General features: G+C 37.3%; 1 protein-coding gene across 1 annotated transcript in view; it reads right to left on the bottom strand.

Annotated features, from left to right (window-relative positions):
- LOC123946521 (ankyrin repeat domain-containing protein 26-like) overlaps positions 1-16,317 on the bottom strand; it is a 180,633-nt gene that overhangs the window by 92,590 nt on the left and 71,726 nt on the right. The window contains 4 exon segments of the mRNA XM_046011883.1: positions 11,546-11,698; positions 13,042-13,176; positions 13,912-14,095; positions 15,960-16,173. Coding sequence (XP_045867839.1) covers positions 11,546-11,698; positions 13,042-13,176; positions 13,912-14,095; positions 15,960-16,173 — 686 coding nt within the window.

A 16,317-nucleotide genomic window follows, 5' to 3' on the forward strand; every position in this document is an offset into this window, starting at 1 on the left:
ATGGTTCGCCTCCCCTTCCAATTTCCCTCAACTTCCTTCTCCTCTCCATCTCCCAAGGTCCTCCATGTTATTTGTTATGCTCCACAAATAAGTGAAATCATATGATACTTGACTCTCTCTGCTTGACCTATTTCACTCAGCATAATCACTTCCAGTCCCGTCCATGTTGCTCCAAAAGTTGGGTATTCATCTGTCCTTTTTTTTCTTTTTAATAAACATATAATGTATTTTTATCCTCAGGGGTACAGGTCTGTGAATCACCAGGTTTACACACTTCACAGCACTCACGATAGCACATACCCTCCCCAATGTCCATAACCCCCTCCCCCTCTCCCAACCCCACCTCCCCCCAGCAACCCCCAACATGGGGGGTTAGGGGGATAGGAGAAGAATAAATGAAACAAGATGGGATTGGGAGGGAGAAAAACCATAAATGACTCTTAATCTCATAGGTTTTACATATTCATTCCATTAAAAAAAAAAAAAAAGACCATGGGCCTATCTTAGTGACTTTCTCCTAACACAATATGGTGAATTGTGAGCATCACAATGTGTATTCCAAGGCTAGGTTGCAAAAGACAATAGAGCTTCTGCCTTGCTCTGCAGCTCAGGCAGCTTTGTTGGAATTGAGCCCCCCATCTTGTAAGAAAGTTCAGGCCACAAAGAGTCCAGGTGTGCCTTCAGTGTTTCGGGTGTTTCGGGTGCCTGCCCCAACGATAGCCCTAGGCAATAGCCAGCATCAACACCACCAGATGTGAGTGAACAAATCTTCAAACAGGTCCAGCCCCAAGCCTTTCAGCTGCCCCACCTGAAGCTAGGGGAAGAGAAACAAGCTGTCCTGGCCACGCTTTTCCTAACAGTAGATTTGTCAACAAAATAAATGTTATTTATTTAAGCCACTAAACGTTGGGGAGTTCGTTAAGAAAAAACAAACAGATAGAAAAACGGATGACAAGAAGAGTTAATAAGATACATAATTTATACAGTAGAAACTAGTCTCCATTAAAGTGGGAAGTAATAAATGTTAAGATTAATTTTTTTTAATTTTTTAAAATTTATTCATTTGGGAGAGATATGGAGAGACAGAGCACAAGCAGGGGGAGAGGCAGAGGAGAGGGAGAAGCAGACTCCCTGCTGAGCTGGGAGCCTGACATGGGACTCGATCCCAGGACCTGGAGATCATGACCTGAGCCGAAGGCAGACATTTAACCATCTGAGCCACCCAGGTGCTCCTAAGCTTAATTTAATAATGACAAACAGTGCTAATCAGAAGAAGCCCATAACCAGAAGCAAGATCTAAGAGGTTTTTCTTTCCGTTTTCCCCCATTTAGGATGTCATTACCTGTGCATTTTTTATATATGACCTTTATTATGTTGAAGTATGTTCCTTCTAAACCTACTGTGTTGAGGGGTTTTGTTTGTTTGTTTGTTTGTTTAAGATTTTATTTACTTATTTGACAGAGATCACAAGTAGGCAGAGAGGCAGGCAGAGAGAGAAAGGAAGAAGCAGGCTCCCTGCATAGCAGAGAGCCCGATGTGGGGCTCGATCTCAGGACCCTGGGATCATGACCTGAACTGAAGGCAGAGGCTTTAACCCACTGAGCCACCCAGGCGCCCCTGTTGAGGGTTTTTATCATGAATTGATGTTTTACTTTGTTATCATGAATAGATGTTGCACTTTGTCAAATGCTATTTTTTTTAAAAGATTTTATTTATTTATTTGACAGACAGAGATCACAAGTAGGCAGAGAGGCAGGCAGAGAGGTGGGGGGGAAGCGGGCTCCCTGCCGAGCAGGGAGCCCGATGTGGGGCTTGATCCCAGGACCCTGAGATCATGACCTGAGCCAAAGGCAGAGGATTTAACCCACTGAGCCACCCAGGTGCCCCTCAAATGTTTTTTCTACATCTTTTGAAATGATCAGATGATTCTTCTCCTTTTATTAATTTAGTGTATCACAATGATTGATTTGCTGATATTAAAACACCCCCATAACCTAGGAATAAATCCCATTTGATCATCGTGATGATTTTTTTAATGTATTGTTGGATTCCGTTTGCGAGTATTTTGTTGAGGATTTTTGCGTCCATGTTCACCAAAGAGATTGGCTTAGAGTTCTTTTTGGGGTGTCTTTGTCTCATTTTGGTATCAGGGTAATACTGGCCTCATAGAATGAATTTGGAGTTTTTCCTTCCTTTTCTGTTTTTTTGAATAGTTTGAGAATAGATACTAACTCTTCCTTTAAATGCTCGGTAGAATTTGCCTCTTGTCCTGGACTTGTGTTTGTTCATAGTTTTTGGATTAATGATTCAATTTTTTTGCTGGTTTTCAGTCTGTTCAAATTTTCTATTCTTGTTTCAGTTCTGGTAATTTATATGTTTCTAGGAATTTGTCCATTTCTTCTACATTGTCCACATTGCTGGCATATAGTTGTTCATGATATCCTTTTATAATTGTCTGCATTTCTGTGGTGTTGGTTGTTATTTCTCCTCTCTCATCTGTGATATTATTTGGGTCCTTCTTCTCTTCTTTCTGATAGCTCTGGCTAAAGCTTTATCGGTTTTATTCATTTTTTCAAAGAACCAGCTCCTGGTTTCATTGATCTCTTCTATTTTTGTCTTTTTAAAGTTTCTATAGTGTTTTCTTCTGCTCTAATTTTTAAAAAAAAAATTTATTTGAGAGAAAGAGAAAGTGGGGAGAGGGTCAAATGGAGAGGGAATGAGAGAATCCTCAAGTAGACTCCCCACTAAGTACAGAGCCAAAAGCAGGGCTCAATCCCAGGACTCTGAGATCACGACCTGAGCTGAAATCAAGAGTCTGCTGCTTAACCAACTGAGCTACCCACTACTACTACTGCTCTAATTTTTATTATCTCCGTCCTTCTGCTGACTTCAGGCTTCATTTCTTGTTCTTTTTCTAGCTTCTTTAGGTGAAGGTTAGGCTGTTTTTAGATTTTTCTTCTTTCTTGACGTAGGCCTGTATTGCTATATACTTCCGTCTTAGAACCATATTTACTGTATCTCAAAAGTTTGGGCAATTGTGTTTTCATTTTCATTTGCTTCCATGTATTTTTTAAAAATTTATTCTTTTATTTCCTTTTGGTCCATTCATTGTTTAGTAGAATGTTACTTAACCCACATGTATTTGTGGTCTTTCAGAGTGTTTCCTGTGGCTGACTTCTAATTTAATAGTATTGTGATCAGAAAAGGTGCATGGTATGACTTCAGTCTTCTTGTATTTATTAAGACCGGTGTTGTGGGGATTATGGAGGGCACATATTGCATGGAGCACTGGGTGTGGTGCATAAACAATGAAGTTGGGAACACTGAAAAAAAAATAAAGTTAAATTTTAAAAAAAGACTTATTTTGTGGCCTAATATGTGATCTATTCTACAGAATGTTCCAGAATGTGGATTCTGTTGTTTAAGGATGGAATATTTTGAATATATCTCTTTAGTCCATCTAGTCCAGTGCATCATATAAAGCCACCGTTTCCTTGTTGAATTTCTGATCTGTCCATTGATGTAAGTGGTGTGTGAAAGTACGCAACTATTGGTTATTTCTATTCCTTCCTAAAATATCTGAATTGTACATTGTCTTCATGGATACCTTTGCAATTAGGAATAAAAGCAATGAATTTCATTTAAAACATATATAATAAAATTAAAGGGCCCTAGTATTATTGTATTATTATCAATTAGTTCTTTTATGTTAGTCATTAATTGTTTTATGTACTTGGGTGATCCCATGTTGGGTGCATAAATATTTACAATTCATAGCTCTTCTTCCTGTCAGACTGTCCTCTTTATTATGATATAGTGCTCTTGTCTCTTACTACAGTCTTTCTTTTAGACTCTCTTTTGTCCAATTTAAGTCTTACTATTCTGACTTTCTTCTGATATCCATTTGCAGGATACATGTTTTTTCCATCCCCTGACTTCCAATCTGCAAGTGTCCTTATGACAAAAATAAAACTCTTGCAAGCAGCTTATACATGGGTCTTGTTTCTTCTTCTCCTTCTCCTTCTCCTTCTCCTTCTCCTTCTTCTTTAATCCACTCTGACATCCTGTGTCTTTTGATTGGAGCACTTACCCCATTTATATCCAAAGTAATTATCGATAGATATGTATTTGTCATTTTACTACTTGCTTTGTGGTTGTTTCTGGAGATTTTCTCTGATCATTTTTTGTGTCTTCGATGTTTTACTGGTTTTAGTGATATATTTGGATTTCTTTCTCCTCTTTGAGTGTTTATCAGTGGTTTTGATTTCTTTTTAGAGAGGGCACAAGTGGAGTGGGGAGAGGGAAAGAGAATCTTAAGCAGACTCCATGGCCGGAATAGAGTGCAGTGCAGGGATCAATCTCACAACCCTGAGATTATGACCTGAGCTGAAATCAAGTCAGATGCTTAACCAACTAAGCCACCCAGGCACCACTATTAGTGGTTTCTGATATATAATTTGTATATAACCACTTCTGCATATAGCCGTCTATATTAAGCTGCTGGTCTTTCAGTTTGAGCCCATTCTTTTCTCTTCTCCCCATGATTTAGGTAAGGTATTATATTTTATATCCTTCTTTCCTGAGTTCCTTATTTTTTATATAAATGTTCATTTTTTGCTACTTTTGTGTTTCCTGCCTTATACTGTCACATTTGGTCTCTTCTTTCCACTCAAAGAGTCCCCTTTAATAGTTCTTGTGGCAGTCACAAACTCCTTTAGTTTTTAATCCGGGAAACTCTATATCTCCTATTCTGAGTAATAGGCTTGCTGGATAGAGTATTTTTGGCTACAGATTTTTCCCATTCACCACATTGAATAGATAATACCACTCCCTTCTGGCTTGCAAAGTTTCTGCTGAAAAACTTCCTGCTAGCCTTAAGGGGTTTCCCCTGGAAGTTACTGACTTGCTTTCCTGCTTTTAAGATGTTTTCTTTATCAGTATATTTTGAAAATTCAATTACAGTAGGTCTTGGTGTTGGCCTACTATTGTTGATTTTGATAGTTTTCGGTGTCTCCTGGATCTTGATGTCTGTTGCCTTCCCTAGATTAGGGAAGTTTTCTGCTATTATTTCTAGAAACAAGTTTTCTTACACCTTTTTTCTCCCTTCTTCTACTGGGACTCCTATAACATGAACGTTATTATATTTGATGGAGTCACTGAGTTCCCTAGGTCTGGTCTCATTTTGCATAATTCTTCTTTCTCTCCCTTCTTTGGCTTCATTGCTTTCCATTAATTTGACTTCTAAGTTGTTAATTTGTTCCTCTGTTTTTTCCAGCCTGCTGTTCATTTCATTAGGTGTGCTTCTTGTCTCATTTATTCCATTCTTCATCTCTGATTCTTTTTTAACTCTTTTATCTCTGTTGTAAGGGTCTCACTGATGTTGTCCATCCTTTTCTCAAGTCCGGTGAGTATCCCTATGATCACTGCTTTAAATCCTCCATCAGCCATGATATTTACGTCTGTCTCACTTAAATCTCTGGACCCGTGGCCTTATCCTGTTCTCTCATTTGAGACAAATTCCTCTGTTTTCTCATTTTATCTAAGTGTCTACCAGCTTCTCTGTGTTAGAAAAGCCAGTTACATCATCTGCTCCCAAAAGTAATGGACTTATGTAAAAAGACATCATGTAGTGCCCAGGGTCTCGTGCTTAGGGGAGTATCTAGTGTGTGCTGCATGCACTCTGCTGTTGTGTTCTGGCTGCTCTATCCTTCAGGCCAGATATCTGCAGAGGCTCTCCCTAAGCGCTGTGGGCAGTGTTTGGTACCTGGCCTGAAGGTAGCAACTTTGAACTAGGTGTGCTCTGGTGTGCTTGTGAAATGAGACCTGTCACCACCTCCACTGGAACTGAGGCCCTCCCGAATCTGGTCAGATGTGGTGTGGGCAGGGGCTTGTGCTGATTTTCTGGGGGAAAGGCCTGCTGTGGTGGAACTGAGGCAAGAATGATTGAGCAGGGCAGTTCCACTGGAGTGCAAAGCGAGGGTGCTCGGTGTAAGCAGATTAGGCAGCCAGTGTCCGAGCTGCACTGCTTCCCACAGATGGCTCTCTGCTTGTGCTGAGAGGCAGTGGAGGGAAATGGCCTTTGTTCCCATAGAGGGGTCTCTGTGAACACTGCCTCTCAGGGAAATGCTCTGAGAAGAGTAATTTCCCTACTGTATGCCCCAGACAGCATTCAGATCACTGTTTCCATGCTGTATGTTCCCGGGTTGTTTGCCTGCCTTCTCTCCAAGAGCAGCACAGCGCCCTACAGGCTCTATCCCAGCCAAGCCCAGTGACCTTTATAAGTCCAGGTTTTAAGTCCCCCTGGTTGTAAGAACTCATGAAATTAAGCTCCTTTCACTTTCCAGTGTAGCCAGTGGCTACAGGGAAATGTTCTCTTTGTGCAGTCCCATGTCTCGCTCCTGCCCTTCTCCATGACCAAGACTCCCTTCTCCTCTGCAGCAGCCAGGACCTGTTTCTCTCCTTAACGACATCTCTGTACTTCCTACCTTCTTTGATGTGGCCTCTTCTCTCTATTAGTGGACTTTGTTCTCTTAGTCTTCAGGGATTAGGTGAACCTAGGCTCCTCTTACTCTGCCACCGTCTTCCTTTCTCTTAAGATATTTTTCTAAGATTCCCTTCAATTACAAATTATTACAACTGGCAGGAACGCCTTTTCAGAATTTCCCCTCAAGCTAGGGGAAAAGAAAAACTTGCAAGCAGAGAGACAATGTGATTTGAAGTATAATAGCTGAAAAATTAGAAATAGTTTAATAACCAAAATCTGACCTTTTACCTGATCTCCATTAACTGAAATTCTTAAAGAAATAGGCAGCTTTGAGTATTTTTTAATCAATCTAATACTCAATCTTTATTCTGTTTTCATCAGTGAGGAAATAAAGAGAACATTATGGAATCATTTTTAATCTTTTCATTAGAAAACCAAATGTACTATCCTTTGGCATTCTTTAAATTGAATATAACCTTCTCCTTTATCTTACTCCAAGCTTGTTTATGTGGGCAGATAAGTAAGACCACCTCGTCTTTACGTTGTGCCACAAAGCTTTCCCATATCATACAAACAGGCTTTGAAATTTTTTTTTTTTTTTTTGGAACTTAAACTGATTATCTACTACTTGTCTCTGATAACTCCATTAAATAAAACCTGATAATTTACAGCTGTATTCTGGAAATAATGTAATAAATGTTTATTCCATTAATTATGTATTGAGCTATTAAAGTACATATCTTTCTATTTAAACTAAAAGAAGATGGATAAAGACAACTGAGTTTTCTGAGAATGTAGGATCTGTGCCAAGAATAGGATCAACACGAGTGCTATACACAAGAACCAGGTCAAAAGAGTATCGAATTGTGAGTTGCAATTTTGGATTAGCAAGATTTCAAAACAGGAAAGCTGAAGGCCCAGAGTTCATCTTTTCCGTCCTAGATGGTGAAATTTACGGATGAGTCTACACTTTATAACAAGTTCATAAAACATAATGAAGTAAATAGTAGACAGCAGATCCTACAACCAAGATCTGATGAAAATGGATATGCGAGGCACTGAGTGAGAGACTAGAGATATGAATGGAGAAAAGAAATAGGACTCTAGCTTTTTGAGCCTAATTTCTCATTGGATCAGGGAGTCAGCAAGGCATAAGTTGGTAAAAGTCTCCTTTTTAAGAAGCAAAAAATGTCTACAGGAGTAAGGTTAAGCTCTACTACAGTGACTTTTATTATTACATAAGTGAGTGGTAATTCACCAGAGGACTAGGGAAGATGTCTCATAAAATTTGATTGGACAGTGACATAAGGATAGACATATAGATCAATGTATTAGAACTGACAATCTAAAAAGAAAATGCTACATTATGGTGAACTGACGTATAACGAGGGTATAAAAACATTAAATGGAATAAGAATAGTCTTTTTAACAAATGGTACTAGGACAAATGGATATCCACATGCAAAGTAATAAAATTAGACCTCTACCTCATGGCATATATACAAAATTTACTCAAAACATAAGAGGTAAAACTATAAAACTCTTAGAAAAAAAACATAGGTGTATCATTTGTGACTGGATTTGGCAACAGTTTCTTAGATATGACACCAAAAGACAAAAATGATTAAGTATACTTCATCAAAATTAAACACGTCTTTGCTTCAAACATCACCATCAATAAAGCGAAAAGTCAAGCTACTGAATAAGAGAAAAGATTTGAAAATCTTATATCTGATAAGGGATCTGTATTTAGGATACGCAAATAACTCTTACAATAATGAAAAGACAATCCAATAAAGAAATGGACAAAATAATTGATTCGGTCTTTAAGGAAGATATAGAAATGGATAATAACACACGTAAAAAGATGAGATGCTCAACTCAACATAATTAAATTTTTGTGGGTTTTTTTTTTTTACATTTAATTTGTTTATTTGACAGACAGAGAGAACACAAGCAGGGGGAGCTGCAGAGGGAGAGGGAGAAGCAGGCCCTCTGCTGAGCAGGGAGCCTAATGCAAGGCTTGATGCTGGAGGCATCACAATTCCAGACTTCAAGCTCTATGACAAAGCTGTCATCATCAAGACAGTGTAGTACTGGCACAAAAACAGACACATAGATCAATGAAACAGAATAGAGAGCCCAGAAAGGGACCCTCAAGTCTATGGTCAACTGATCTTCAACAAAGCAGGAAAGAATGCCCAATGGAAAAAAGACAGTCTCTTCAACAAATGGTGCCATGGGCGCCTGGGTGGCTCAGTGGGTTAAAGCCTCTGCCTTCGGCTTGGGTCATGATTCCAGGGTCCTGGGATCGAGCCCCACATCGGGCTCTCTGCTCAGCAGGAAGCCTGCTTCCTCCTCTCTTCTCTCCCTGCCTGCCTCTCTGACTACTTGTAATCTCTGTCTATCAAATAAAGAAATAAAATCTTAAAAAAAAAACAAAAAAAAACAAATGGTGCCGGGAAAATTGAACAGCCACAAGCAGAAGAATGAAACTGGACCATCTCCTTATACCACACCCAAAAAATAGACTCCAAATGGATGAAGGACCTCAATGTGAGAGACAGGAATCCATCATAATCCTTCAGGAGAACACAGACGGCAACCTCTTTGACCTCAGTCGCAAGAACTTCTTCCTAGAAACATCCCCAAAAGCAAGGGGCGCAAGGGCAAAAAATGAACTATCGGGACTTCGTCAAGAGCAAAAGCTTTTGCACAGCAAAGGAAACAGTTAACACAACCAAAAGACAACTGACAAAATGGGAGACGATATTTGCAAATGACATATCAGATATAGGGCTAGTATCCAAAATCTATAAAGAACTTATCATACTCAACACTTAAAGAACAAATAATCCAATCAGGAAATGGACAGAGGACAGGAACAGACATTTCTGCAAAGAAGACACCCAAATGGCCAACAGACAGATGAAAAAGTGCTCAACATCACTTGGCACCAAGGAAATACAAATCAAAACTATACTGAGATACCATCTCACACTAGTCAGAATGGCTAAAATTAACAAGTCAGGAAACATCAGGTGTTGGCAAGGATGTGAAGAAAAGGGAACCCTCCTACACTGTTGGTGGGAATGTAAGCTGGTGCAGCCACTCTGGAAAACAGCATGGAGGTTCCTCAAGAAATTGAAAATAGAGCTACCTTATGACCCAGCAACCACATTACTGAGTATTTACCCTAAAGATACAAATGTAGGTATCCAAAGGGGCACGTGTACCCGAATGTTTATAGCAGCAATGTCCACAATAGCCAAACGATGGAAAGAACCTAGATGTCCATCAACAGATGAATGAATAAAGAAGATGTGGTATATATACACAATGGACTACTATGCAGCCATCAAAAGAAACGAAATCTTGCCATTTGCAATGATGTGGATGGAACTAAAGGGAGGGTATTATGCTGAGTGAGACAAGTCAATCAGAGAAAGACAATTATGATATGCGCTCTCTGATATGAGGAATTTGAGAGGCAACATGGGGGTTTGGGGGAGTAGGGAAGGAAAAATTGAAACAAGATGGGACTGGGGAGGGAGACAAACTCTTAATCTCAGGAAACAAACTGAGGGTTGCTGGAGCGGGGGAGGTGCAAGGGATGGGGTGGCTGGGTGATGAACATGGGGAGGGTATATGCTATGCTGAGGGCTGTGAATTCTTGAAGACCGATGAATCACAGACCTGTACCCCTGAAACAAATAATACATTATATGTTAATTTAAAAAAAAAAAAGACTGAGAGATGGTGAAATCAACCCAATTAACTGAGAGGATACAAATGTGATGGCAGGGAAATAAAAACAGATGTCTAGACAAGAACTAAATGAACGTTCACAGCAGCATTGTTAATGGCCAAAAAGTGGAAACAACCCAAAGGTGCATCAAATGATGAATGATCAAGGGTTTTAGCCCCCAGTGGAGTACTGTTTGATAATAAGGAATGAAGCACTGATATATGCTATGACACAGATGAACCCCAAAAACATTAAGCGAAGGAAGCTAGTCGCAAAGGACCACACACCGTGTGATTCCTATACATAAGAAATATTCAGAATGGGCAACTCTACAGAGGCGGGAAGTAGACTGGTGGTTGCCTGAGCCTGGGGGCAACGATTAAGGGTTTCTTTTCAGGGTCATTAAAATGTTCTACTTGATGGCAGTAATGGTTGCTCAACTCTATCAATATACTCAGAAACATTGAACTACACATATTAAATGGGTGAATTGTATGGAATGTGTATTCTATCTCAATAAAGCTTTAAAAAAAATCCAATGGCAACACCTAGATAATTTTCTTAATTCTCTCTTTTGGGTGTATACATGATCTAAATATTTCTGTGCATTTATTATATATTGAAGAGGAAAAGAAAACAAAGGAAATGTCTAAGTTCAACTGGTTTGGGAAATCACTTTTCTATACAAGTTATCCTGAAATCAGTACAGATTCTGTATCCATTCAAAAGAGTGGAGATGAAAAATAAGACAAGTTTCTGGAACATTCTATTAAACATTATCTTCTGCTTTTACACGGCTTAGCTCATCACGATAACAGAGATATCATTAAAAAACATTGTTTAGCGCACCTGGGTGGCTCAGTTGGTTAAGCATCCAACTGGGGATTTTAGCTCAGGTCATGATCTTATGGGTCATGGAATCAAGCCAGCATGGGGCTCTTTCTGGGAAGGGGTCTGTTTGAAATTCTCTCCATCTCCCTCTGCCTCTCCGACCCCCACCCCCACCACAAATAAATAAATAAGTCTTTTAGAAAAATTATTTAGTAGGAAAAAAGTCCCAATTTCTGTGAGGAATGACGTGTAAGTTTCAACTTTCCTAAGGGTAACTACTATAAGAGAAAAATGTATAACACAAATAACAGAATGAGAGTCAAAGTTTAAGAAATAAGTACATTGTGGGGATACTAAAATTATATTAAATTAATTATAATGAAAATACAGAAGGAAGTGGTCCATGGAAATAAGCATCCTAAAACACTTCATATTATTTAACCAACTACAGATTAACTTGACATGTGACATTTCATACATACCTGATTCCTACTCTGAGCCAGTTTTTTCTTTAAGTCCTGTACCTCATCTTCTAAATTCGTACGACAACGTGATGTCTCCTCCAGTGAAGCCTCTGACATAGATAGTTTTTTTAGGGTATCGGCCAGTTCTTCTTGAAGTTGTCTCACAGCGACCTAATAAGACATTTCTGTTACTGGTTTTATAAATCATCTTACTATTAAATTATGTTAACAACATATAACTTTAACCTATGTACTCGGAAAATTTCAGTACAAACATCAGTTCATCTCCTTTTCCTATCATGTACACATTATGGCTGTTTAATGAATTTGGTTAAAGACACAAAAAGATGTTATCCTGCCTAGTCAGTATTATGTTACTGAGATAATTAGTTCAGCCCCACTATCCATTCCTTGTGGATGAATTTTCGCAAAGCTTCCCAATCGACTGAAGTCTCAAGAACAAATGGGTATATAGGTGGGACTAACACTGGTAAATTCTACCGTATGAAATGTTTTCCCTCTTCTTTATTAGAGGCTTCAGTTAATGTCAGAGTTCCTCACATGTTCAATCCTCTGCTCAAACCCTTTTAACAGATAACTATCTCAGAACATAAGTGAAGTCATTCTAATGGCCTTCAAGACCCTAGATGACCTGGCTTTCACCTCTCCCCCTGACCTCCATTCCTGCTACACAAGAATCCTGCCACCCCTCATTAATCTGAAAATGGAGATCCAATGCCCAATTAATAAATTACAGAGCTACAATTCTCCTTGTGTTGGACAAACTTATGCCCAAATGATAGTAATTGAGCTTTGAAATGAGCAAATTATTTGTAAAATTGCTTAAAAAATTATAAATAGCAGTGGGAAGATTAAATCAAATATAGTTTTGCTAAAGCTCATCACAGTTGTCCCAAATTATGATTTAATGAAAAGTAAGGGCCTTCAAAGGATTAAAAGATCATAAGAATACATGATTTCAGACTAAAAATTCAAATTTATATAAATAGGAATAAAATTATGCCAGCCTAAAATGTATATAAAGCTACCATGTATAGTTTGCATAAATGTATAAATGTATCAAAGTATATATGTATATATGTATATACATATATTTATACTTATATATATATACTTATACTTATGTATATATGTATAAAAATACTGAGATACTGTACTTTTTATTCAGTTCATTTGGGAAATCTGGAGCTAACTCTCAAGTTAATCCACTTAACTGAATCTCAATTTCAAAAATATGCATGCTTTAAAAATCCTCTATACTTGCAGTGTTGGCTTTTAAAATATATATACACATATAAATGGAGAAAATATATATATACAAACACATATATATACATATATATTTATACATATATATATATATACACATGGAGAATATATATATATATATGTACACACACACATATGGAGAAAAAATAATAATTTCAGAAACTAAAATATATATACATACAAATACATACAAACGTGTACTTCAAAATAACTAAAGAAAATACCACAGAACTACTTTTGTTATCCATTTCTATCTCCTTTTGTTTGCAAAGGTGATTGTTTAGAATTCCAATTTGTAATATTCTGGCATCCTGTTCTCGACAAAGTTGTTTCTTAACATCATTCCGTTCTTCCACAACCTAAAGACATATTTCATTAGGATTTTGGATGACACCGTTAAAAAAAAAAGTCAAAAGCTTAAGAGAACTTAAAAAAAAATGTTCAAAAGAAGAAGCCTTTTTAAGTACAAGGATTTTTATCCTACATAAATAACTCATATTTTAATTTAAATGACAGCTAAATTTGTCATAGAGTAAAAATACAGGAAGATATAGTATGTGAAATAAAATTTCTTTACAAAACATTTAACTAATTCCATCATAGTCTCAAGGTGATTTAGCCTGTATTTTAATATAAAAAATCCAAAACTGGGGTGCCTGGGTAGCTCTGTTGGTTAAGTGTCCTACTCTTGGTTTCAGCTCAGGTCATGATCTCAAGCTTTTAAGATCCAACCCTGAGTCAGGCTCTGCACTCAGAGTCTGCATGAGATTCTTATCCCTCCCTTTCCCTCCCCCTCTACACATTCCCCTACTCATGCTCTCTCTCTTAAAATAAATAAAATCTTTAAAAAAAAAAAGCCAACATGCATATTTATCTCAATTTACCCTCCATCCCTTCATTCAGAAAATATACATAGGGTTTATATGAGAAGCCAAGAATTACAATAAATTAATGATTTTAGCTATAAATATCATAGTTCCTATTAGTATAAAACTAAATTTTTTATCTATTTTATACCTAAGTAATATACATTAAATCAAAGGGATATTATAAATAATACTGATGGAAATACGCAACTTTTATCAAAGACTTACCTGATTGAAATCATATCTTACAGTCCTCAATTCCATATCTAGTGTTCTAAGATTAAGTTCAAGTTCTTGTTTCATTTTAACTTCTTTATTATATTGCTTGTCTCTTCTTGTTAGTTGCTCCCGAGTCTTTTTATATAACGTTTCAGCAATTGCTCTGTTCTCCTTTTCTTGTTGTAAAGTAAATCTGCAAATAAATGTGCGTATTTTAAAATTTGTTTTGTAAGCAATAAAAAGCTCATGTTATGATCTGCTTCCACATATGCTGTTTTTTTTTTATCCAAATGAAATTTCTACGTTCTCAATTTTTATTCCTTTCTAGGGCTCATGTTTTTAATTTCTCACTTCAATCTTCTCCAAAAGATACATGTAGTTGAAAAGAAGCAATGAAAAGCATTATGCTGCTTAGTACTAATATCTCTGGGAGACATTGTAGGGAAAGGAATTTTGAAATTATTCAAGAAAGAATGGAAGATTATTGTTTTTTCCACATAGTCATAATTACTCCTCCATTAGAAGAGATACTGTAGTTATTATTTAAAAAGAGAAGTTGCTGTTCATAAAGAAGTTATAATTCACTTAAAGTAAATTGCTACTTCACGAAATATCACAGGTACGGCGTGTAAGACAGCATCTGCAGATGCATTTACAGGTCACCCGCAGACTGCTGTGATCCAGGACGAGGCTAGGGAGTCGAATATCTGTTGCCCTACGATTTTTACGTTTCTTCTTCTGCAATACTCTCAATTTACCTTGCTGATTATTATTCATTTCATTTTTTTGAAGATTTTATTTATTTATTTCATAGAGAGAGCACAAAAAGGTCTCGGAGTAGCAGGCAGAGGGAGAGGGAAAAGCAGGTTCCCCGCTGAGTAAGAAGCCCAATGGGGGACTCAATCCCAGCACCCTGGGATCAGGACCCAAGCCAAAGGCAGACACTTAAACACCTGAGCCATCCAGGTGCCCCTTATCAGTTTTTTTTTTAATTAACACATAATTTATTATTTGATTCCCCTATTATCCATTTAATAAATCATTTGAAAACCCCTTTTATAACAACACAGGATCTATATTAAGTAAACAATAAAGAGTAATATGTGCTTGCAGGACAGACTTTTCAATTAATTTTATCAACATATAAGAGAGATGCTGAAAAAACATAGCAGTAATCATTTTCCATTTTACTTTTTAGTCACACCAAAATTAGTTTTAAAAAAACTAGTTTTTAAAAATTTTTCTGTCTCGAGAAAAATGGCCATTTTATACCCTATTGATGGGTCCAATTTAAAAATAAGATCAAAGAACTTTTTTTTTTTAAAGATTTTATTTACTTATTTGACAGAGAGAGATCACAAGTAGGCAGAGAGGCAGGCAGAGAGAGTGAGAGGGAAGCAGGCTCCCTGCCGAGCAGAGAGCCCGATGCAGGGCTCGATCCCAGGACCCTGAGATCATGACCTGAGCCGAAGGCAGCGGCTTAAACCACTGAGCCACCCAGGCGCCCCAGGATCAAAGAACTTTTTAAAAAATTTTTATACTTCAAGTAAACAACAGTACATTGAAGAATTTATTCCAAGTAACCAGAAATGTAGAAACAGATTTATATAAAAAACATTCCTTACAGCATTAATTAAAGTATAGAAAAATGGGGGTAAAAAACCCAAAATTCAATTTGTTAAATAATGAGGTTTCCACATGGTGGATTTCTATACGGTCATTAAAATTATGATTTGGAATATTCATTAAATTATTAAAAGTATTTACTGTTAAGAACTTGCTGTATTATTTTGAAGAATCTCATACTTCACAATACTAAATAAGTTTTCTTCCCTATAAAATCCCAGAAAGTAAGTTGGCAATTTTAAAACTTGTACACATCTGTAGTATAAAAGTAAATAATTCAAGGGGTGCCTGGCTGACTCAACTGGTAGAGCATGTGACTCTTGATCTCACGGCTGTGTGTTCAAGCCCCACATATATTGTGTGTGGAGCCTATTTAAAAAAAAAAAAAGGTAAATAGTTCAAGTATTTCCTTAAAACCAAGATTATCATACCTCAAACTGCAGAGTTCTTGTTCCCATTCTATTTTTTGAAGCTCCAACTTCGATATCATTTCTTTTGTTTCTAATAGCTCCTTTTGTAGTCCCTTAACCTTATTTTCCATTTTTTCATTTTTTCTTTTAAGTTGTCCACAGTGATATTTTTTACGTTCTATTAATCTTTCATATGAAAGAACCGCATCCTGGATTTTCAATAAACTGACAGAATCTACATCAGAAAAAAAACAAAAACAATTAAAATATATAGGGCACCTGAGTGGCTCAGCTGGTTAAGCATCTGATTCTTGGTTTCAGCTCAGGTCATACATAATCCCAGAGTCGTTGGATCGAGCCCTACATCGGGCTCCACTCA

This window comes from Meles meles, chromosome 7, assembly GCF_922984935.1.
Source record: "Meles meles chromosome 7, mMelMel3.1 paternal haplotype, whole genome shotgun sequence".
In the NCBI taxonomy this organism is placed as follows: domain Eukaryota; kingdom Metazoa; phylum Chordata; class Mammalia; order Carnivora; family Mustelidae; genus Meles; species Meles meles.